The 24081-nt window shown below is 37.3% G+C and overlaps 1 protein-coding gene across 2 annotated transcripts; it reads left to right on the top strand.

Annotated features, from left to right (window-relative positions):
• The first annotated feature begins 9829 nt into the window (after window positions 1–9829).
• On the top strand, window positions 9830–23687 carry LOC104677522 (ovomucoid-like). 2 transcript variants are annotated; one of them, XM_010382571.2, is made up of 5 exons: window positions 9830–9880; window positions 10276–10370; window positions 11219–11256; window positions 22418–22502; window positions 23108–23687. In XM_010382571.2, exons 2-5 carry the CDS (start codon window positions 10307–10309, stop codon window positions 23260–23262), a joined length of 342 nt encoding a protein of 113 aa, XP_010380873.1. In that variant the 5' UTR covers window positions 9830–9880; window positions 10276–10306; the 3' UTR covers window positions 23263–23687. The 2 variants fall into 2 exon arrangements, with proteins under 2 accessions (XP_010380873.1, XP_010380874.1); XM_010382572.2 differs by having other exon boundaries at window positions 22418–22533.
• The last annotated feature ends 394 nt before the right edge of the window (window positions 23688–24081 follow it).

Raw genomic sequence — 24081 nt, 5'->3', positions numbered from 1 at the left:
AATGATGCTCTTTGAAACACAAACTTTAATTTGGATGATGTCCAATTTATACTTTTTTTCTCTTACTGCTTATATTTTTGGTGTTATAAAGAATAATATGTTGCCAAATTCAATGACATGAAAATTTACTCCTCTGTTTTCTTCTAAGAGTGCTATAGTTTTTGCCTTTATGCTTTGATATTGTAATCATTGCCAATTAATATTTTTATACGGTGTGAGCTAAGGGTCCAACTTGATTTTTTTTTGCATGTAGTTATCCAGTTGTGCCAGTACCATTTATTAAAAAGAGGATTTTTCCCCCATGGAATGTTTCTGATAGTCATTGAAATTCAGTTGATTATAAGGATATCGTCAAGATGCCAAGACAAGGCCCTGGACCTTTCTTTTACAACCAGCCTCATATTCCAAAGAGACAATACAGACCAATTGTATTTGTGAGAAGTTCAGAAACTAGTTGAGGGGATCTTATATCTGAGCAAGCATTAAACAAACCACATTGAAAACAGTAGGAGAGCTCAAAGACATTGTCCCATTAAAAGCCCTATCACAGCACAGCTCCACACGACTTTGGAAAAAAGAAAGCAAAAAACACTTGTTATCATCTCAATGGGGAGACAAAAGGTGAGATGAGACCATGCATTCGATATTCTTAATTTTCTGAGGGCTCCCAAGACACTGTCTTCTTTCTCACCTGTGTCAGAACATTGATACAACCTCCATACAATAGATACGTGGGGGCCATGGAGAAGTGACTGAAGTTTCTAATAACAAGATTGCACATGCCACAGACACACTCTCTGACTTAGCACAGACTGAGAAGTAGATAAAGCATAGCCTTCAGTTTCTTCTTGGAGAGGGAAGAAAATTATCAGACCACATTATCCAAAATTCTGACTGTGCTGGGATCCATGTGAACTACTGGCTTGTGGCTTGCCTGTCAGGATGGAGATGACAGAACTTGGCATTTTCCAGACACCTGGGGGACACAGAAGGCAAAGATTGCAGTTTGAAGCAACATAAAGTCACTTAGAATGTCTGGTTGGGCTGACTGGTGAGTGTATTTTTCTGTATGAGGCCAGTCAGGAAAGACAGAGAGTAGTGATTGTTTTCTATAAAGAGCTAACAGTAAAAGTGAAGGAAAATGAAGAAACATTGTCAAGGAAATGCAGACTCAAGGAAACATGTTACAAATGAAAGAACAAGATAAATCTTCCCAAACTGACCCTAACAAAATAAAAATATATGATTTACTAAGAGAATTCATAACTATCATAAAGATAACAAATGATGTAAGGAGAATAATGCATGAACAAAATAAAAGTTTTAGCAAAGAAATATCTTTAAAGTACTAAATATAAATCATAAAACTGAACTATATAATAACAACTAGAATATTCATGAGGTATTTAACAGTTCACTGTATCAAACAGGAGAAATGATTAATATCTTAGTGCGTTTGGGCTGTTATAAAAATATCATAAACTGGTTGCCTTATAAACAACATAATTTTATTCATTACTGTTCTGGAGGCTGGAATATCCAAGATCAAGGAACTGATAGATTACATTTCTGGTGAAAATCAACTTATTTGTTCAGAGACAGCATTTTCCTGCTTTGTCTTCACATGGAATGAAAAGTGAGCTAGCTCTTTTGGGTCTCTCTTATAAGGTATCTAATCCTGACTATGATAGTTTTGCTCTATGACCTTGCTTCTCATCACTTCCCAAAGGCCTTTCCTCATAAAATCATTATCTTGAGAGTTAGAATTTCAACATGAATTTTGGGGGTATACACAAACACCTGAAATAGAGCAGTTAGTACATTCAAACTTAGGTTATTGGAAATTATCCAATGAGATGAGCAAAAAGAATAACAAAGAGTGTAAGTGACTGAAGAAATGTTATGGAATTTATGGGATACTATCAAGTGAACAAATACATGTATTATGGGAGCACAAGGAGAATAGGGAAAGTCCATCTTATTAAAAGAAATATTGAGAGAAAGCTTATTCAAAGAAATAATGTATGAAAACTTGCCCAAATTGAAGAAGAATGTGGGCATTCAGATTTAGAAATATCGATGAGGTTTAAATAAGATAAGCATAATGAAGTCTAAAACAAGACAAATTATAATCACATTGTCAAAAATCAAAGATAAAGAGACAATGTTGAAACTAGTAAGAGAAAATACTTGTCACAGCCATGGGAACCTTAATAATACTATTGAGTTTTGCTGTAGAGATACTTCATTCCGGAAGGGAATTACATAACGTATTCAAAATTCTAAAAGAAAAGCAAAATCTGACAACTAAGAATACTGTACCTGATAAAACTCTTCTTCATAAAAGGAGAGCTAAAGATATTCTTGGCAAACAAAAGAAAAAAGAAAACCTGTCTTACAATAAATGCAAAAGAAAGTTTTTATATAAAACAAATTCTAGCCAAGTGTGGTTGCTTATACCTGTAACTCTGGTACTTATAGAAGCTGAGATGGGAGAATTTCTTAAGGCCACAGATTTCAGACAACCCTTGGCAACATAGTGACCCCATCTCTAAAAAAAAAAAAAAAATTCTAAACAGAAATACAAAAGCATATGAAAGTATAAATTTCACGACACTGCCAAGATAGCTGAATAGGAACAGCTCCAGTCTGTAGCTCCCAGTGAGATCGACATAGAAGATGGGTGATTTCTGCATTTTTAACTGAGGTACCTGGTTCATCTCACTGGGACTGGTTGGACAGTGGGTGCAGCCCACAGGGTAGAGCCGAAGCGGGGTGGGGCATCACCTTACCCAGGAAGTACAAGGGGTCAGGGGATTTCACTTTCCTAGCCAAGAGAAGCCATGACAGACTATACCTGGAGGAATGGTACACTCCCACCTAAATACTGCACTTTACCCACGGTCTTAGCAACTGGCAGACCAGAAGATCCCCTCCCGTGCCTGGCTTGGTGGGTCCCACGCCCATGGAGCCTTGGTCACTGCAAGAACAGCAGACTAAGACCAACCTGCAAGGCTGCAGCCTGGTATGGGGAGGGGCATCTGCCATTGCTGAGGCTTGAGTAGGGAAGCGAAGTGGTCAGTAAGCTCAAACTGGCTGGAGTCCACTGCAGATCAGCATGGCTCACTGGCTCTCTAGACTTCACCTCTCTGGGCAGGGCATAGCTGAACAAAAGGCAACAGACGACTTCTGCAGACTTAAACATCCCTGTCTCACAGCTCTGAAGAGAACAGTTGTTCTCCCAGCATGGCATTTGAGCTCTGAGAATGGACAGACTGTCTCCTCAAGTGGGTCCCTGACCCTGTGTAACCTGACTGGGAGACACCTCCCAGTAGGGGCTGACAGACACCTCATATGGGTGAGTGCCCCTCTGGGATGAAGCTTCCAGAGGAAGGATCAGGCAGCAATATTTGCTATTCTTCAATATTTGCTGTTCTGCAGCCTCTACTGGTGATACCCAGGCAAACAGGGTCTGGAGTGGACTTCCAGCAGATTCCAACAGACCTGCAGCTGAGGGACCGACTGTTAGAAGGAAAACTAACAAACAGAAAAAAATAGCATCAACATCAACAAAAAGGACATCCACACCAAAACTACATTTATAAGTCACCAACATGAAAGACCAAAGGTAGATAAAACCACAAAGATGGGGAGAAACCAGAGCAGAAATGCTGAAAATTCCAAAACCCAGAGTGTCCCTACTCCTCCAAAGGATTGCAGCTCCTTGTTAGAAATGGAACAAAACTGGAAGGAGAATGAATTTGATGAGTGGACAGAAGTAAGTTTCAGAAGGTAATAACAAACTTCTCTGAGCTAAAGGAGCATGATCTAACCCATTGAAAGGAAGCTAAAAAAGGTTAGATGAATGGTTGATTAGAATAAACAGTATAGAGAAGACCTTAAATGACCTGATGGAGCTGAAAACCACAGCACAAGAACTTTGTGACGCATGCACAATCTTCAATAGCCAATTCTATTAAGTGGAAGAAAGAATATCAGTGGTTGAAGAGCAAATTAATGAAATAAAGTGAGAAGACAATATTAGAGAAAAAACAGTGAAAAGAAAAGAAAAAAGCCTCCAAGAAATATAGGACTATGTGAAAAGACCAAATCTATGTTTGATTGGCATACCTGAAACTGATAGGGAGAATGGAACCAAGTTGGAAAACACTTTTCAGGATATTATCCAGGAGAACTTCCCCAACCTAGCAAGGCAGGTCTACATTCAAATTTGAAAAATACAGAGAACACCACAAAGATACTCTTTGAGAAAAGCAACCTCAAGACACCTAATTGTCAGATTCATCAAGGTTGAAATGAAGGAAAAAATGTTAAGACCAGCTAGAGAAAAAGGTCAGGTTACCCACAAAGGAAAGCCCATCAGACTAACAGGAGACCTCTCTGCAGAAACCCTATAAGCCAGAAAAGAGTGGGGGCCAATATTCAACATTCTTAAAGAAAGGAATTTTCAACCCAGAATTTCATACCCAGTCAAACTAAGCTTCATAAGTGAAGGAGAAATAAAATCCTTTACAGACAAGCAAATGCTGAGAGATTTTGTCACCACCAAGCCTGCCTTACAAGAACTCCTGAAGGAAGCACTAAACATGGAAAGGAACAATTGGTACCAGCCACTGCAAAAACATGCCAAATTGTAAAGACCATCGATGCTAGGAAGAAACTGCATCAATTCATGGGCAAAATACCAGCTAACATCATCATGACAGGATTGAATTCACACATAACAATATTAACCTTAAATGTAAACAGGCTAAATGTCCCAGTTAAAAGACACAGACTGGCAAATTAGATAAAGAGTCAAGAGCCATCAGTGTGCTGTGTTCAGGAGACACATCTCACATGCAAAGACACACATAGGCTCAAAATAAAGGGATGGAAGAAGATCTACCAAGCAAATGGGAAGCAAAAAAAAAAAAAAAAAAAAAAAAAAAAAAAAAAAAAAAAAAAAAAAAAACAGGGGTTGCAATCCTAGTCTCTGATAAAACAGACTTTAAACCAACAAAGATCACAAGAGACAAAGAAGGCCATTACATAATGGTAAAGGGATCAATGCAATAAGAAGAGCTAACTATCCTAAATATATATGCACCCAATACAGGAGCACTCAGATTCATAAAGCAAGTCCTTAGAGTCATACAAAGTGACTTAGACTCCCACACAATAATAATAGGAGACTTTAACACCCCACTGTCACTATTAGATCAATGAGACAGAAGGTTAACAAGGATATCCAGGACATGACCCCAGCTCTGCACCAAGTGGACCTAATGGACGTCTACAGAACTCTCCACCCCAAATCAACAGAATATACATTCTTCTCAGTACCACATCACACTTATTCTAAAAATGACCACATAATTGGAAGTAAAGTACTCCTCAGCAAATGTAAAAGAACAGAAATCACAGCAAACCGTCTTTCAGACCACAGTGCCAACAAATTAGAACTCAGGATGAAGAAACTCACTCAAAACCGCCCAACTACATGGAAACTGCACAACCTGCTCCTGAATGACTACTGAGTAAATAATGAAATGAAGGCAGAAATCAAGATGTTCTTTGAAACCAATGAGAAGAAAAACAATGTACCAGAATCTCTGGGACACATTTAAAGCAGTGTGTAGAGGGAAATTTATAGCACTAAATGCCCACAAGAGAAAGCAGGAAAGATTTAAAATCAACACCCTAACATCACAATGAAAAGAACTAGAGAGGCAAGAGAAGACAAATTCAAAAGCCAGCAGAAGATAAGAAATAACTAAGATCAGAGCAGAACTGAAGCAGATAGAGACACAAAAAATCCTTCAAAAAAAATCAATGAATCCAGGAGCTGGTTTTTTGAAAAGATCAACAAAATAGACCACTAGCAAGACTAATAAAGAAGAAAAGAGAGATGAATCAAATAGATGCAATAAAAAATGATAAAGGAGACATCAGCACCAATCCCAGAGAAATACAAACTACCATCAGAAAATACTGTAAACACGTCTATGTAAATAAACTAGAAGATCTAGAAGAAATAGATAAATCCCTGGACACGTACACCCTCCCAAGACTAAACCAGGAAGAAGTTGAATCTCTGAATAGACCAATAACGGGTTCTGAAATTGAGGCAATAATTAATAGACTACCAACTTTAAAAAGTCCAGGATCAGACGGATTCACAGCCAAATTCTACCAGAGGTACAAAGAGGAGCTGGTACCGTTCCTTCTAAAACTATTCTAATCAATAGAAAAAGAGGGAATCCTCCCTAACTCATTTTATGAGGCTAGCATCTTCCTGATACCAAAGCCTGGCAGAGACACGATAAAAAAAGAGAATTTTAGACCAATATCCCTGATGAACACAGATGCAAAAATCCTCAATAAAATACTGGCAAACTGAATCCAGCAGCACATCAAAAGGCTTATCCACCACAATCAAGTCAACTTCATCCCTGGGATGCAAGGCTGGTTCAACATACACAAATCAAGAAATGTAATCCATCACATAAAGAGAACCAATGACAAAAAACACATGATTATCTCAATAGACACAGAAAAGGCCTTCAAAATTCAACAGCTCTTCATGCTAAAAACTCTCAATAAACTAGGTATTGATGGAACATATCTCAAAATAATAAGAGCTATTTATGACAAATCCATAGCCAACGTCATGCTGAATGGGCAAAAGCTGGAAGCATTCCCTTTGAAAACCAGCACAAGATAAAGATGCCCTCTCTCACCACTCCTATTCAGCATAGTGTTGGAAGTTCTGGCCAGGGCAGTCAGGCAAGAGAAAGAAATAAAGGGTATTCAATTAGGAAAAGAGGAAGTCAAATTGTCCCTGTTTGCAGATGACATGATTGTATATTTAGAAAGCCTCATCGTCTCAGCCTAAAATCTCCTTAAGCTGATAAGCAACTTCATCAAAGTCTCAGGATACAAAATCAATGTGCAAAAATCACAAGCATTCAAGCCAAATCATGAGGGAACTCCAATTCACAATTGCTACAAAGAAAATAAACTACCTAGGAATCCAACTTGTAAGGGATGTGAAGGACCTCTTCAAGGAGAACTACAAACCACCGCTCAACGAAATAAAAGAGGACACAAATAAATGGAAGAACATTCCATGCTCATGGATAGGAAGAATCAATATCATGGAAATGGCCATACTGCTCTAGGTAATTTATAGATTCAATGCTATCCCCATCAAGCTACCAATGACTTTCTTCACAGAATTGGAAAAAAAAAAAACTACTTTAAAGTTCATGTGGAACCAAAAAGGAGCCCGCATAGACAAGACAATCCTAAGCAAAAAGAACAAAGTTAGAGGCATCATGCTACCTGACAACTATGCTACAAGGCTACAGTAACCAAAATAGCATGGTACTGGTACCAAGACAGATATATAGACCAATGGAACAGAACAGAGGCCTCAGAAATAACACCACATATCTACAACCATCTGATCTTTGACAAACGTGACAAAAACAAGAAATGGGGTAAGGATTCCCTATTTAATCAATGGTGTTGGGAAAACTGGCTAGCCATATGTAGAAAGTTGAGACTGGATCCCTTCCTTACCCCTTATACTAAAATTAATGCAAGATGGATTAAAGACTTAAAGGTAAGTCCTAAAACCATAAAATCCCTAGAAGAAAACCTAGGCAGTACCATTCAGGACATAGGCATGGGCAAAGACTTCATGACCAAAACACCAAAAGTGGCCGGGGTGGCTCATGCCTGTAATCCCAGCACTTTGAGAGGCTGAGGTAGGCAGATCACTAGGTTAGGAGATCGAGACCATCCTGGCTAACACAGTGAAACCCTGTCTCTTCTAAAAATACAAAAAATTAGCTGGACATGGTGGTGGGTGCCTGTAGTCCCAGCTACTCGGGAGGCTGAGGCGGGAGAATGGTGTGAACTTGGAAGCGGAGCTTGCAGTGAGCTGAGATCATGCCACTGCACTCCTGCCTGGGTGACAGAGCAAGACTCCGTCTCAAAAGAAAAAAGAAAACAAACAAACAAACAAAAAAACACCAAAAGTAATGGCAACAAAAGCCAAAATAGATAAATGGGATCTAATTAAACTAAAGAGCTTCTTCACAGCAAAAGAAGCTACTATCAGAGTGAACAGGCAACCTACAGAATGGGAGAAAATGTTTGCAATCTACCCATCTGACAAAGGGCTAATATCCAGAATCTACAAAGAACTTAAACAAATTTACAAGAACAAAAAACAACCCCATCAAAAAGTGGGCAAAGGATATGAACAGACACTTCTCAAAAGAAGACATTTATGCAGCCAACAGACATATTTATCATCACTGGTCCTCAGAGAAATGCAAATCAAAACCACAATGAGATACCAACTCATGCCAGTTAGAATGGTGATCATTAAAAAGTCAGAAAACAACAGATGCTGGAGAAGATGTGGAGAAATGGGAATGCTTTTACACTGTTGGTGGGAGCGTAAATTAGTTCACCCATTGTGGAACAGTGTGGCGATTCCTCAAGGATCTACAACTACAAATACCATTTGACCCAGCGATCCCATTCCTGGGTATATACCCAAAGGATTATAAATCATGCTGCTATAAAGCCACATGTGCATGTATGTTTATTGCAGCACTATTCACCATAGCAAAGACTTAGAACCAAACCAAATGCCTATCAATGATAGACTGGATAAAGAAAATGTGGCACATATGCACCATGGGATACTATGCAGCCACGAAAAAGATGAGTTCATGTCCTTTGCAGGGACATCGATGAAGCTGGATACCATGATTCTTAGCAAACTATCACAAGGATAGAAAACCAAATACTACATGTTCTCATTCATAGGTGGAAGTTGAACAATGAGAACACATGGACAGAGGACAGGGAACATCACACACCAGGGCTTGTTGTGGGGTGGTGAGCTGGGGGGAGGGATAGCATTAGGAGAAATACCTAATGTAAATGACGAGTTGATGGGTGCAGCAAACCAACATGGCACATGTATGCCTATGTAATAAACTGGCACTTTGTGCACATGTACCCAAAAACTTAAAGTATAATAAAAAAAAAAGAAAGTATAAATTTCAATGGTAGTAATAATCATACAGACAAAAAGAGACTATTTTAATATTGTAATTGTATATGATGATATGAAAACATTTCAATTTAAATATTATGTAAATAAAGCTAGCCACAGATGTTTGTATCCTGTTTTATTAAATTTGAAAACTCTAGTATAGAGAAGTGTACAGACTGATGTAATGAGGCTCCAAGCAAGATCATTCTACAGCTCCAATTCAATCACCTCAAGTCTTAGCTGCATGTTTCTATCATCTTGTAGACTTACAAAAAGCACCAATGACTACAATCTAATGTAGAAAACGGAATCACAATCTTGGGGAACAACCTTAGGCATTGATATTTTCACCAAGCTTTCCAGATTCTTTTCATATCTGTCGAAGTTTTTAACTACTGAAGTTCTATCCTTATTTGTAAATTGAAGTTCCTGGAATCCTACTTTTTTGACTTAGTTCTCGTGACTCTGAACAGTTCCCATGCTTGGAAATATTTCACGTTTTGTAGGGTGTATAAACAGGCTTATCAATTTTTTTCCTTCTCGTTTGTTTGTGCCCATCAGATGAAATTGTCTGTCTGTTTACTTTCTGGTGTAGGTGTAGCTTTGATAACATTTGTATGAGGCAAATTCCCAGCACCTGCCAGTACACATGAGCCTTCTGTGTCTTATCTCTTCTGACCCATTTGTCTTCCTTATTCAGAGATATTTAAAAGAGACACCTCAACGTAGTGGGGGTAGATGAGGAGGCAAGAGTGAACAAAACAGACACAATTTCCTTTGCACCTTCTTCTTCTTGAGGTAGGTATAATAATTTGAGACATATGTTATGGTGACTTGTATGTATTGAATTGCTCTCAGGCTTTCTCCACATCATGTCCTTCTCATAATAACGATTCCAGCTTCTATGAAGGATAATTTGAACTCTCAAAATTGCATGTAATATTAAATGCCACACAGAATGTTATCTTGAGCAGTTATCCATATTTATTTGTTATTGTGCTTATTTCTGGTTGATTTTAGGGGTGGAGGAGCAAAGGGAATAGTCTTTCCTAATGAAGAGTAAAGGAATATAGAATCTCAAGGGTTGTAACTGTTCCCTCAAGTGGTAGGGTACAGGAAGTAGTCCCTTTTCCAGTTCTGTTCAGTGAAGGTTTATGGGGCTCATGTCATAAAAATTCTGAACGTTTCTGTAGAAATGTCTTTCAGGGTGACTGAGAAGTTCAGATGGCTCACTTCTCATTGTGGATAAAAACCAATTTTATCATGTTGGCATTCTGTCTTTGTTCTGGTGAGTACATTTTCTATTCCTTGTAAGGGCATTTCTCATGTCCTAGAAAATTCAGGCAAGATTTGATGTCCCTTATAGCTAGATTTTTTTAAATTTTATTATACTTGAATTGGTAAATCAAATAAACAGATGACAGATGCCTTTTTAAAATTACATTGGTGGATCCCCCTCCCCATATTATAAGAAAGGAGAAACTCTACATGAATAGAAACGACCACTGAATTTAGCTAAAGTATTTAACTAAATTCTTTCCCTGTTTTTTAGATTGTATTCTCCAATGAAATTGATTAGAACAAACTTCCAGGTCTGATACTTTCAGTCATCATTTCTAACATCAAAGTGTTGTATCAGGCCAGTCTTCACTGATAACTTTTGGTACAATTAGTCTGCCTTTAAAAAAATTGTTGTTTATTAACATCATTGCCAGGCAATTGTACTGGCATTGAGAAAAGCATTGAAAATAGAGGTGAAATCTTGACTTTGAGTACTTATAAATTTCCTTTATATTTGGGAGTCATATTCTTCCTTTATATTCAGTTTCCTCATTTAGAAAATGTAAAAAATAAAATAATATCTTCAAGGGAGAGTACTGCAGGTTTAAATGATAGAATGCATTTGAGACAGTATTATTTCAACTATCAGATTCAAGGCTTTTTTCACTGTTGCAATTGACTTTGTCAAATACAGTCAGTGCCAGAGAAGGCTCACTTTGTGGCTTATAGTTTCCTCATTGAAAGACCTGCGTCGATGTCCTCTTAAAATAGATGAGGATGTATAATAAGAGAAAAATAGATGAGGATGTATAATAAGAGATACCAGATTATTTAAAATCTCTTTTATTTGTGCAGATGCTGTATTGTCTCAGTTGCCTGATGTCATGACGCCAGTAAGTGACCTCTAATTTTTTAGAAAGTAGAAAACATGTTATTTGTAAAATGTTGTTATTGAAAAATGAACTGTTCTGTAGAAAAATGCTCACAAAAAATTATGTATTATAAAGTAAAACACTAAGTTATTGACCCTCTCCAGGAGGAGATACAGAAATTCCATCACTACAGATTTGCTCTTATTCCTGCAGGCATCCTTCCTTATTTACTAGCTGTATGGTACTCTATTTTGTGGAAATACAAGATAATCCAGCCTGTTATACTAGCATGTAAATTGTCTCTAAGATTTTACAATTACAAATAATGTTTCACTGAATAAAAGTATGAATATGTATTTTCAAAGTAAATTTCTAGATATGGGAGTACTAGGATAAAATGTAAAAATATATGTAATTTTTCTAGATATTGCCATAAATTTTACTACATTGGAAAAAGTATCCTTTATAAGGGTTGTCCTCATTTTCATTCTCATTAACAATGAGAGTGCCTTGGTCTCCACAGCCTTGTCACCAAAGTGACCTGTCAAGGATGTCCCCTTAATTTGTATAACTTTATGGGTTACATGTGTAATTTGTTACATGCACAAGTTTTGTAGTGGTGAAGTCAGGGTTTTTAGATTATCCATCATACAATAAGTTACATTGTATCATTAAATGATTTCTCATCATCCTCCCCTGCCCACCTTTCAGAGTCTCCATTGTCTGTTATTCCATACTGTATGTCCTTGTGCATAAAGCTTCTACTTACAAGTGAGAACATGCAGTGTTTGTGTTTCTTTGACTTATTTCACTTGAGATATTGGCCTCCAGTTCAATCCATGTTGCTGCAAAAGACATGATATCTTTCTTATGGATGAGTAGTATTCCCTTTTGTATATATGCCACATTTTCTTTGTCCAGTCATCTGTGGATGGACACTGAGTTGATTTCGTATCTTTCCTAATTTGAATAGTACTATGACAAACATATGATTGCAGGTAGTGTTTTGATACAATGATTTATTTTCCTTTTGGTAGATTCCCAGTAGTGGGATTGCTGGATCAAATGGCAGTTCTGTTTTGGTTCTGTGAGAAATCTCCATACTGGTTTCCATAGAAATTGTACCAATTTACATTCCCACCAACAGTGTGTAAGAGTTTCCTTTTCCTCAAATTCTCATCAACATCTGTTATTTCTGTTTTTTTTAGTGATAACCATTCTGACTGGTTTAAGATGATATCTCCTTGTGACTTTAATTTGCAGTTCTTTGGTGATTAGTGATGTTGAGCATTTTTTCATATGCTTGTTGGCTATTTGTATGTCTTCTTTTGTATAATGTCTATTTTGGTCCTTTCCCGATTTTTGATGAGATTATTAGATTTTGGTTGTTCAGTTATTTGAATTCTTTGTAAATTCTGGATATTAATCTCCTGTAAGAGTCATAGTATGGAGGTATTTTCTCCCATTCTAAAGGTTGTCTGTTCACTTTGTTATTTGTTTTGCTTTTCGGAGACTTTTTAGTTTAATTAGGTCATATTTATTTATTTTGTTTTTGTCACATTTGCTGTTGAGATTTTGGTCATGAGTTCTTCACCCAGACCAATGTTGTTTTTGTTTTTGTTTTTGTTTTTTCATGCTTACTATGGCTTTGATTATTCATTCTTTTTCTTGTTTCCGCATGAATTTTAGAATCGTTTTCATTATTTCTGTGAAAAATGACAATATTGGCATTTTTATAGGAGTTGCACTGAATCTGAAGATCACTTTGGGAAATATCGTTATTTTAATAATACTAATTTTTTCGGTCTTTAAGCATGGGAAGTTTTTCTACTCTTTTGTGTCTTTTATAATTTATTTTATCAGTATTTTGTAGTTTTCCTTGTAGATATATTTTGTCTCTGTCATAAATTATATTCCTCGGTATTTTAGTTTTTTGCAGGTATTGTAAATGGGGTTGCCTTCTTTGTCAAGGATTTTAAATTTCTGTAGATCTTTTTAAGTGATCATAAAATTTTTATTTTTCTAAATATGGTAAAATTGAACATCTTTTCACGTATTTCAGAAACATTTCTCCAAGTTCTAGAGGAAAGTTTTTGTTCATATATTTTAAAAGTTTTATCTTGGGCATTAATTTTTTAAAACCCCTTTTTGTTTATGAGTTTGAATGTCATAATCACTTTATTATGCTATCATGTCAAAAATATTGACAGTGTTTTATAACTTGATTATCATGTTTGTTTACCATGCAAACATTTTAGGTAGTTAAATTTTTCATTCTTTTTGTACGTAAAAATAGATTTTGGATTATATTTAGAAAATTTCCAACTTCTAGTTTTAGAGGTTCATTCTTGTTGGCTTCTAGTGTTTTTGTTGTTTCATGTTTACACTTAACTCTCTGATATCCTTGGAGTTATTTTTTGCCATAATATGAAGTTTATCTCAAATTATATCTTTTCTAAATAACAAATAAATTTTCCCTGGATCATTTATTAAAATGTCCATCTTTGGGACAGTGACTTGATGTGTCACCTTTAGCATATACTAAGTTTCCAAATGCACTTCGGTGTGTTTATTGACTTTCTATTCTACCCTGCTTTTGTACCTGCTTATTTGATCTGTAAGATATTTTTCAAATTATAGAAATTTTACAAAATGTCTCAACATCCAGTAAAGAAACTTCACCCAGTTTATAGCTATTGTTTTCCAGCATTTTTCTATTGTTGAATATCTATTTTTACCTTGTAAAATAGACATCACTTAAAGATATTCAATAATCTTATCCAAGAACATAAAATGTCTTTCCAATTATCCAAGTATACATTTGTGGTTTGGGGGAAATTTTTATTATTCTTCATGTAAGATTCACCCATTACTTGCTAACTGTATTCCTAGCTATTTTATTATCTTTGTTGTCATTTTTAAAAAGATTTCTCTAACTTTGCTTGTGTTTCTGTCAGTCTTCCCTAGTAGGCCTAGAAACTAATAAGTTATCTACACATTGCAAGAGAAACCCATTAGTTGGCTGTAGTTCCTTTAACTCCTTTAACTGTTTGGATAATTAAGTCCAAAGAGATGAGGACTATCCCTGAAACCTTAGGGAAGGACTGTCCAGGTAAACTGAGATTCAGCATGAGTGTCTGGATCAGTTCATTCAAAAACAAAAATATACTGGGAGAATGGGTGCACAGATATACAAAAGAAAGCATCCTTTAAGTGTAACACTGTGAACCAATGAGCATCTTCAAGGACTTGGGTCAATATTGTGTAAGGATTAAAAAATTTTGGGTGAATTGGGACTACTGCCGCATTAGCTGCCCTTAGACCCTGTAATGCATTCCCCATTTGGTTTCTTTACAAGTTAAATGGGGGCATTACATGGAAACTGACAGGATTGTAATATTATATACTTTAGAAACTTCATTATTAGGAAATGGATGCCCCTCTGAGCCTCAGGTAACAGAAGATACTGTTTTTTCTCTGGGTAATTAACACTAGGTTTTAAAACCACCTGGACTGGGGTACATTAGCAGTTCTGCTTGGAACTTCCATGTCCGAAACAGAGGAGTCTACTTGGGAAGCAGTATGTGGTGGAAGGGAGGTCTTTTCCTGGTCTGTGTTAAGGCAAACACTCAGAGATAGGAAAAGTGCTCCTTTACCTGTTGACTTCTCATGAGACACCCCAAACAAACTGTGGCCTATAGTTGGCACAGTAAGTCTCTCCGCAGTAGAGGGATAGGACACTCAGGCATGAGTAAAAACCTGTGGAAAAACATATGGTCCTCCATGGGGTAACCAGTGGGGTGAGTGAATCTCCTAAATTTTGGTTCCTAATCAATCCTTGTTGCTTCACAAGAGTGGGAAGACAGTGGCCCTGAGAAATGAGTTAAAACTGAGTAGGCTGTTCCCGTATCCAATAAGAACTCAGTATTTTCGCCTAGCACATCTCCTCTGTGGAGATGGCAAAGCGTCCAGTGGTAGCCTTAGAGGACCTCAGCCCCTGACAGTCCTCCACTTTCTCAGCCATTTTGGGCCTAGGTCACTCAGAATTCCTCTTATGGTTGGTGCTATCTTTCTTCCAGTGGCCTTCTTGCTTCCAGAGGGCATGCTGATTTTGGCCTGGAAGCCAGCAAGTAGGGGGCTCTCACCTGAGTGTTCTAGACATTGATCTCACTGCATTTCCTTGAAGTGAGTAACCCTGAGGCAGCAGGAGGCCTAAGGCAGCCACTAACAATTGTGCTTTTGGGCCAATTCTTTTGGTTTTTGCATCTTCCTCTGCCATGTCCCTTTATTGTAAACCTCAAAAGCAATGTTTAAGAGTTGGCTCATGAGGGTTTGGGATCCCATTGCTACGTTTTGTAACTTCCTTCTAATGTCAGGGGCAGATAGTAGTAAAATGCACACCCAGGAGAGCTGACCCTTCTGCAGAGCCTGGGTCTTTGTTAGTGTGTTTCCTGAGTGCCTCAACTAAATAGTCCTGAAATGGAGCAGGAGTTTTATCTTTTTCCTGAGTTATGTCTCTCACCTTATCATAATTGACTTGCTTAACCACATGCTTTTTCATCCAGTCTATTAAATAAGTTAACATATGGCGTTTGCATTCAAGATCCTGAGATCCTCTCTGGTAATCCCACTGAGGGTCTAGATCTAGAACTGCAGCTCCTCCCAAGTGGTAAATGACATGTCCTGGATTTCATGCATCCACTCCATCTGCATGTTTATGAGAAGGACGTAGAGTCTTTGTTTTCCCTCTACAGTACAAGTGGACAATATCTGCATGTCATGCCAAGTTAAATCAAAAGACATAGTAAACTTAACAAACTCCTCTGCAAACGTCCCTGTGTCCTCTGAAAACTGAACAAATCTTTCCTTGCATGAAGCCAAATCAGACATGGAAAAAGGCACGTACTGATTGTTCCTCTGTCTCCATCAGCTACTTCCCGCAATGGACACAAGTTTGATTTGGGGAACTGATATGGGGCCCCACTTCTGGTAGTACTGGTTGGTCTTACTTCCCCCAGCAGTGGGGTATAGGGACCAGAATTTGTTGGATAAGTGGGGAGGGTTTCCTGATGACCTTGTGGTGGAATCCTGTACTACATACCTAGTGGGGCTCACCACAGCACTAGGGGACTTGGGAGGCTCTGAAGTGGGGCACACAGACCTCTTAGGGGATGCAGCAAGGAAGGGGTCATCTAACCATCTGATGTGGTTTCTGGGTACATGGGTGTAGCTAGAAACATATTACAGCTAGCCCTTAAGTTAGGATCCTGACAGAGGTCATAAAAAACCTGCACACAGACAACTTTTTTTCCCATTTTATTTCTGTTTTACAAAACAAATCTAATTGTACAATATCATTATAATGTAAAGAACCATGTCTAGGCCAAATCTGTTGGTTGGCCAATTCGTATTGAACCTTAACATTATTGTAATAGAAAATGAATTTTTTTTCTTTTTCACCTTGTCTATTAATCTGAACTTATTCCAGTTGCCTAAAAGACATCCAGTGATGAGTCTTTTGGGATGCTTGCTGTTGTTCCCATGTCTAGTAAGGCTCACCACAAGAGGTTTCAGTTAGCCGAAGTTTAGCAAACGCCTACTTACTTTTCCCTTTTATCTTCTCACTTTCTTTAGATAGCAAGGAGTTACAGAAGCAGATTAGGAGCCTTAAATTAGCAATTGGATGTTAAGCCTAAATTCTACAGAGATCATAGAGATCGAGGCTTATGCAGAGAGAGGGGCTAATCAAATGGGGACTGTGGAATGGAGGAAAAGAAAGGTAAACAGCATTGCCCCAGGGGAGACCTCAGAGGCTCTCACCTGCCAGAGAACCTACCCCGTAGTGAAGACACTGAAAAAAATACTCTAGTGTCTACCTGTTTACCACTATAGGAGGCTGTTCATCAGACCAGGTGCCTGAGAACTTCCAGTTCCTTTGACTAAGAGAGGCTTGAGCAAGGAAGTTGTTACGACAGCACACGGGAAAGGCCTAGAAACTAGCTAGTAGGAAAATACCTTTAACTCGAGGGTGGAAAAAGGCAAGACCAGTATTTCCCTAGGCAGAGGGGCTATAACCAACAATCCTAGAGGGAAATGTCAGCATCGACTACTCCGGAGAATCTAGGGGGCAGCCAAAATATCAGTCCTGAAAACTCAGAATGCCCAAGTTTCAGCCTATGAGGGTCCCCTCACCAAATGGCAAAAACCTTGGGGTAACCATGGGGCAGCCAACAGTGAACCCAAGAACAAGTTAGGGTCACAGAACAACGTGACTCTGGCATCCCAGAGTCAACACAATGGGGGACCTCTCACAATCAAGTGTCCTGCCTAAGTTACCCACATGCAATTAACAGAAAGTTAAAAAAGCAAACATAAAACTGTACACATTTTAGGACTGAAAATGAAATGACTGATGGAACAATACAATGGAGTCAGAAGAGAAAGAACCAGGGGAAGTGGTGACAAGAACGTGCTTTAGGGCAAACAATGAGGGACTTCCAATTGATCACCTAGCCAAAGGCTTTGATTTTATTCTCCCCATAATATGGGGGTGGAATCAGAAGAGATACTTACTCATCTGGTGAGTGAAATGGCGCTGGAATGGTGCTGACTCACCTATCACATGGGACCTGCGTGAGATCTTTCCAGGATATCTCACTTTGGGTGGGCTCTCCTTGGAGGCTGCAGTGGGGGCACCTGTACTAGGCAGTAACCTACTGGGCTGCCAGGCAGAGAGGTAGGCACCTCACATCGCAGCAGCACTACAGTCCATTTGCCCATCTGATTGGCTCCACTACCTGCCAGGGAAAAAGATGGTTAGTGTTGGTGTTAAAACTGTTTTGCTGCCTCTTGACTTCTTGTCCTGCTGACTGATCACCGCCCTGCCAACTGCCATCCTGCCAGTTGCCTTCCTGCCCTATAATTACTGTCCCACTGCTGGCTAACTGCATCTGGCTGATCGCTGACTCCTAGACTGACACACTAGGATCGCCAACTACCATCTCTCATGAAGGTATCTTCTTTCTTCACCCCACATTAGGCGCCAAGCTGATGCATGGCAGGCAAGCATCCAAATGGGGCTTAGTCCATGAGGGCTTCTGGCTTTGCTCAGGAAAAAATTCAAGGGCAAGCCAGAGGTAAAAGAAAATAGCTTTATTGAAGAGGCAGTGTTATAGCTCCAGCAGTGTTATGGTTCTGTGACTACTTCTGCAGAGCAGGGCTACCCTATAGACAGAGAGAGTAAGCTCAGGACAATTTTGCAGTCACACTTATATGCACTTTAAATTGCATGCAGATAAAGGAGAGGTTTGTGCAGAAATTTCTAGGAAAAAGATAGTAACCCTTGGGTCATTGTGTCATTGCCATGGAAAGGGTTGGTAATGCCTGGTCATTGCCATGGCAACACAAAATTGACGTGGCACACTGGTGGGCATGTCTGATTGAAAGTTGCTTTTGCCCTGCTTTAGCTAATCCTCAATCTGATCCGGTGTTCAAGCCCTGCCTCCGGAGTCAAGTCCCACCTCCTATCTCAGTAACTGTTGTGCCTTCCTTGAGGATTGCAGCTCTTAGCATCACAAAGTATCACTCTTTGTCATATTTAATGACTTTTTTTTTGAGATGGAGTCTCGCTCTGTCACCCAGGCAGGAGTGCAGTGGCGTGATCTTGGCTCACTGCAACCTCTGCTTCCCCGGTTCAAGTGATTCTCCTGCCTCAGCCTCCCGAGTAGCTGGGATTGCAGCTGCGTGTCACCACGCCCGGCTAATTTTTTGTATTTTTAGTAGAGTTGGAGTTTCACCATATGAGCCAGGATGGTCTTGATCTCTTGACCTCGTGATCCGCCTGACTCGGCCTCCCAAAGTGTTGGGATTACAGGCGGGAGCCACCACGCCCAGCCTGTTTAATGACTTTTGACTTGAACTCTAGTTTGTTTGATAGTGGAAGTACAACACAGGATTTTTAATTTTATCCTTATTCTTGGCACATATTTGCCTATTTTTAAAATCTTTAATTGTAAAATTCACTGAGTTTTGGGAGTATATCATATACATAGCATAGAGTAGGTACTGTTACATATGTGAAATATATATTTATTTATTTAAAATATATATTTTATTTAAATATATATTTATTTAATATATATTTATTTATTATATATTATATATATTATATAATATATAATATATATTATGTATATTAAATATATATAAATATATATTTAAACAAAGTGAAATCTGTTTATTTTAATTGATGAGTATGGTCCATATGTGCTTATTGATATGACAGATAGATACCTTTGGTCTCAATAATGTTATATAATGTGTTGTTAAAATTACTATGCTTTTTAATGCTCTATTATTGGTGCTTCTTGTGTAATTTGTTTTCTTTCTTTTTATGTTCAATGAAGCATTTAACATTGAGATCATTTTCATTTTTGTTCTAGTAATTAGTCTTATACCTTTTAAATTCATGCAGTTCTCAGTTTGTTAAAGTATTTATTTATTTATTGAGTGTCTGGTTTGCTTGGGTTTCATGGTATTTGTTTCCTCTTATCTATTTACTATAGAAAAGCAATGACCTTCACTATACTCTCTATTTTTCCTTTCTTGTATTTAAAAATTGCATAATTTTACTTTTTCAGGATAAAAATGTATGTATTTTTTCACATTTTATTCACTTGTGTTTTATATAAAGTCAGAGTTAAATATTTAAACACTCACAATCATTCCTTTGGCAAACGTTGCCCCGTAATCTTTTGTTTGGAGAACCTTGCCCATTCGTAAGTTGCTAAAGTACAGCTCAATATTGCTTGCGTAAGCATGATTTTTCTTTTGCTGTGATATTTATTGAAATCTATTCTTAATTGGACACTTTTAACTGAATTTTTTTTTTCTGAAATATGTTCATTTTTACCTGATATCTCTTCCCTGATTTCAATCAAGGGTTGTTTCACGTATTTTTTTAACAGATCAGTTTTATCCAGGGCCTCAATTTTAGATATATATAGAGTTTGTCTTATTGTCCCCAAATACTTGTCAGATGTTATTTAATTCATTTTGTTTTGAGTGTTTCATTAAGCTTTCCTTCTGCTTCATGGTATTCTGTGTTTCAGGCTATGGAGTTTCAGCTGAGCTATGTGATTCTCAGTATTTTTGCTTGTTTGTTTTCATCTTATAAATGTTTTCTATAGGTAAAGACCACATTTTTCCCCTATGTTTTTATGGATACAGTGGTTGTCAATATGGGTGGGTTTATAAGGTACCTAGTGCCCTCTCCAATCAATAGGGCAAAATGTAGTTACTTCAGTGAGGTGATGAGAGGTGAGTATGTGTGCGTGTTGTTATCCTGTTGCACTGTGTGGTTATCTATGTTACTGCATTGTTCCAAAGGTCCTATATGTGCTTCTTTTTACTTTTGCCACCCCGGAGGATGCCTTTCTCCACTCCATCCCTGCTTAATTTTTTGTTTTCCTCATGGAAAGGTAATGCCTTTCTGAGACTCCCACCTTGAATCTCAGTTACTTTTAATGTCTTTCCCTTAAACATGCACTTGTACTGGTGGCAGTTCTCTTTTATAGTTTTTAGCAAATGATGGGCTTTCTTTGGCAGATATGAGCTGACTCTTAGATCTTCAGTTCTCCTCTTCTCTCTTTGTAGGTTTTCTTTTTTCTTCTATTGCCCTCCCTTCAACCTCTGTTCTCCCACCTGCTGTTCTCTGCAAGAGGCTTCCTTGCACTGGGAGGTCAAGTAATAATCCTACTGAAATTTGGTGATTGTTTTTGTATGTATGGGTAATGGGAAGTTAGTATTCTTATTTATTCTGTCTTCTAGCTATGCTGATTACAAGTGACTTACGTGGTTTTATTAGTTCTTGTTGTTAATTAATACTGTTTTTGGAAGATTAATAGAGAGATTAAGGTGGTCCCTGTTGCATTTGGGCTACTTGGAAGTTAAATGCATTTATTAAAAAATATTTTATTTTCTATCAGTGTATGTTTTATATTAATAAATTTACTGAGACATATTTTACATACCATGTAATTCACCCAGTTAAAATAAATTTTAATCTTTTAAAAAGTTAATTTACCAAGCAGTAAAATCATCACTGTAATTGATTTTTAGAACATTTTATATCACTATGATTAGGTTCCATGTGCCCACTTACTGTTAGTCACCATTCACTGCACTTCTCACTCCAGGGAACCACTAATGCAATTTCTGTCTCTATAGATTTACCTTTTCTAGACATTTCATATACTTACGTGTTATGTGTTCTTTGTGATTGGCTTCTTCACTTAGAATAATGCTTTCAATTATCCTCATATTGCAGCATAAATTGGTACTTCATTTCTTTTTATCCATCAACAAATGTCCCATTGATTGAAGATACATCACATTTATTTATCCATTTATCAGGTGATGGACATTTAAGTTTTTTCTGCTTTTTGGCTACTATGAATAGATTTAAGAGTCTAAATGCATTCTAATAAAAATTTGTTTGAGAATCACATCTAAACTCATTGTAATAAAGCTACAAATCAATGAATTTAAAAAAGTGGTCTTAAGAGTACCCAGAGAAAAATAAGAATTATACAATTAAATTGTCAGCCAACTTCTCAACATCAACAATGGAAGAAAATGTTAGGCTTCAACATAGATCGAAAAATATTAAAATCTTACATACAAAATATAGTAATGTATAAAAATGTTCACAACATACGATAGTTTCTTTTACTAGCAGTATATGATTGACTCAAATAAGGATATAATAATTTACCTCATTAAGGTGTTAAACATTAGGATTTATACAATGTCACTAAACAATTACGAAAGCTTTCAATGAAAGAAATCTATATTCGCTAGCATATTTTTAGAAAACAAAAATGCATGTAAGATTAAACTATGAAAAAACCCTGAATAATAAGTAGAAATTGAGTTTAATGTTTACCTCTGAAACAGTAACAGAATGAGATTTGAGAAGAGCAATTAATAGGAAGGTCTACAAAGTTTGTGAAAAAAATATATTTTTGTTTCTGTTCACAAGGTTTCATTACAAGCCTTTAATAAAAACATATAGATTCTTTATTGCCTTTTTTATATATGGTGTGTCATAATGCCATATGAAGAACATTATTTTCAGATGTACATTCTCTGATTATTTTTATTTTGTCTCTGCATTTTACAGCCAAACTGTGACACATATCCAGATCCACCATTTTCTTGCACCTATGACAGTGATCCCATCTGTGCAACTGATAAGAAAACCTATGGTAACCCATGTGCATTTTGCTTTCATCAAAAGTAAGAGCACAATAGTAAATATTTTCTTTTCTTATTTGCTGAAATAACTGTGTTAGTGTGCTAGGAACTACTGGATTCTTCTTAATCTACAACCATACATACACTAAACAGATCCTTTTTTGCTCTATTAAAACTTAAGGAAACATCCTTGAACTTTACCTGGAACCCTTATTTCTAAAAGTACGTAAACTTTACTATGAACACGGTGCAGATGACTTGCTTTCAAATACTCAAGTTAGTTAACATACTTCATTTAGTATAATCTTTTATAGTAACTGGAATTGGATCAATATGTTGTAAAGTGAGAGACTCAACAGTTAAACTGCATCCTTCTTATTCTCTCCTTCCTCAACTCAGGGTAGGTCCCTGTGCTGAATTGAGACTGAGACAATAGCTCCACAGCAAGAAAGAGGACATGTGCAAGGTCTAGGAAATAGCAGGGTAGAGTTGTTTGAAGAAATAAAGTTTAAGCTCTCAAACTTATGTCTTCCGCAAATGTTTAGTCAATGAGGAGCAGTTTGGACACTATGAGGGAATATGATAAACTTTTTTTTTTTCTTTCCTCTCTCTACAGACAAAGTAACCCTGAAATTACTTTTAGTCATTGGGGCCAATGTTGAGCTTTGTGTTGTGACAGTGTACAGTCATATGACTCCTCCTGTAATCCCCTTCTGCTGTTGGATTCTACAGAATATTTGTCTACAATGCCTTAAGGTCCTACAGAAGTAGATGAATTCTACTTGGAAGCAGGATAGACTATAAGAATTGGAATATTCTTGCAATGTGAAAATCACTTAAATTAAAAATTATAATTCTCTGTCAACGTTCAAACATTTGATGAAACTCTGAAAAATCAATAGTTTATATGTTTAAAGGATGAAAATAGATATTTCTCAATTATAAGCTTTGCTCAATAAATGTGTTGCATGGTTTTTACCTTATTAAAATGACTTTTACCATTGTGATTTTGCAATGTGGTTACACAAATATATAATATAGATGATGTCACTTACCACAATGTTTCTCAGACTTATCTTCAGTAGCTATAAAATGTTTAGATACCTAAGACACTCCCGGTTCTTATGAATCAAATTCTTCAGGAGAGGCCAGGCACAGTGGCTCACATCTGTAATCCCAGCACTTTGGGAGGTCGAGGCAGTTGGATCACGAGGTCAGGAGTTCAAGACCAGCCTGGCCAAGATGGTGAAACCCCGTCTCTACTAAAAATTCAAAAATTACAGTGTGCCTGTAATCCCAGCTACTTGGGAGGCTGAGGCAGGAGAATTGCTTGAACCTGGGGGGCAGAGATTGCAGTGAGCCGAGATCATGCGACTGCACTTCAGCCTGGGTGACAGAGCAAGACTCTGTCTAAAATAAAATAAAATAAAATAAAATAAAATAAAATAAAATAAAATAAAATCTTCAGGAGAAAGGTCAGGTTCCTAAAATTTAACTGGTACCCTAGGTGAGGCAAACACTGACAGAGACTTCTAGTCCTAAAATGAGTTAACATTGAGAGGAATTCAGCTTCTATATGGAATTTTGAAG

Source organism: Rhinopithecus roxellana, chromosome 3 (assembly GCF_007565055.1).
Source record: "Rhinopithecus roxellana isolate Shanxi Qingling chromosome 3, ASM756505v1, whole genome shotgun sequence".
Classification (NCBI taxonomy): Eukaryota; Metazoa; Chordata; class Mammalia; order Primates; family Cercopithecidae; genus Rhinopithecus; species Rhinopithecus roxellana.
This window is presented reverse-complemented; position numbering and strand designations above follow the sequence as displayed.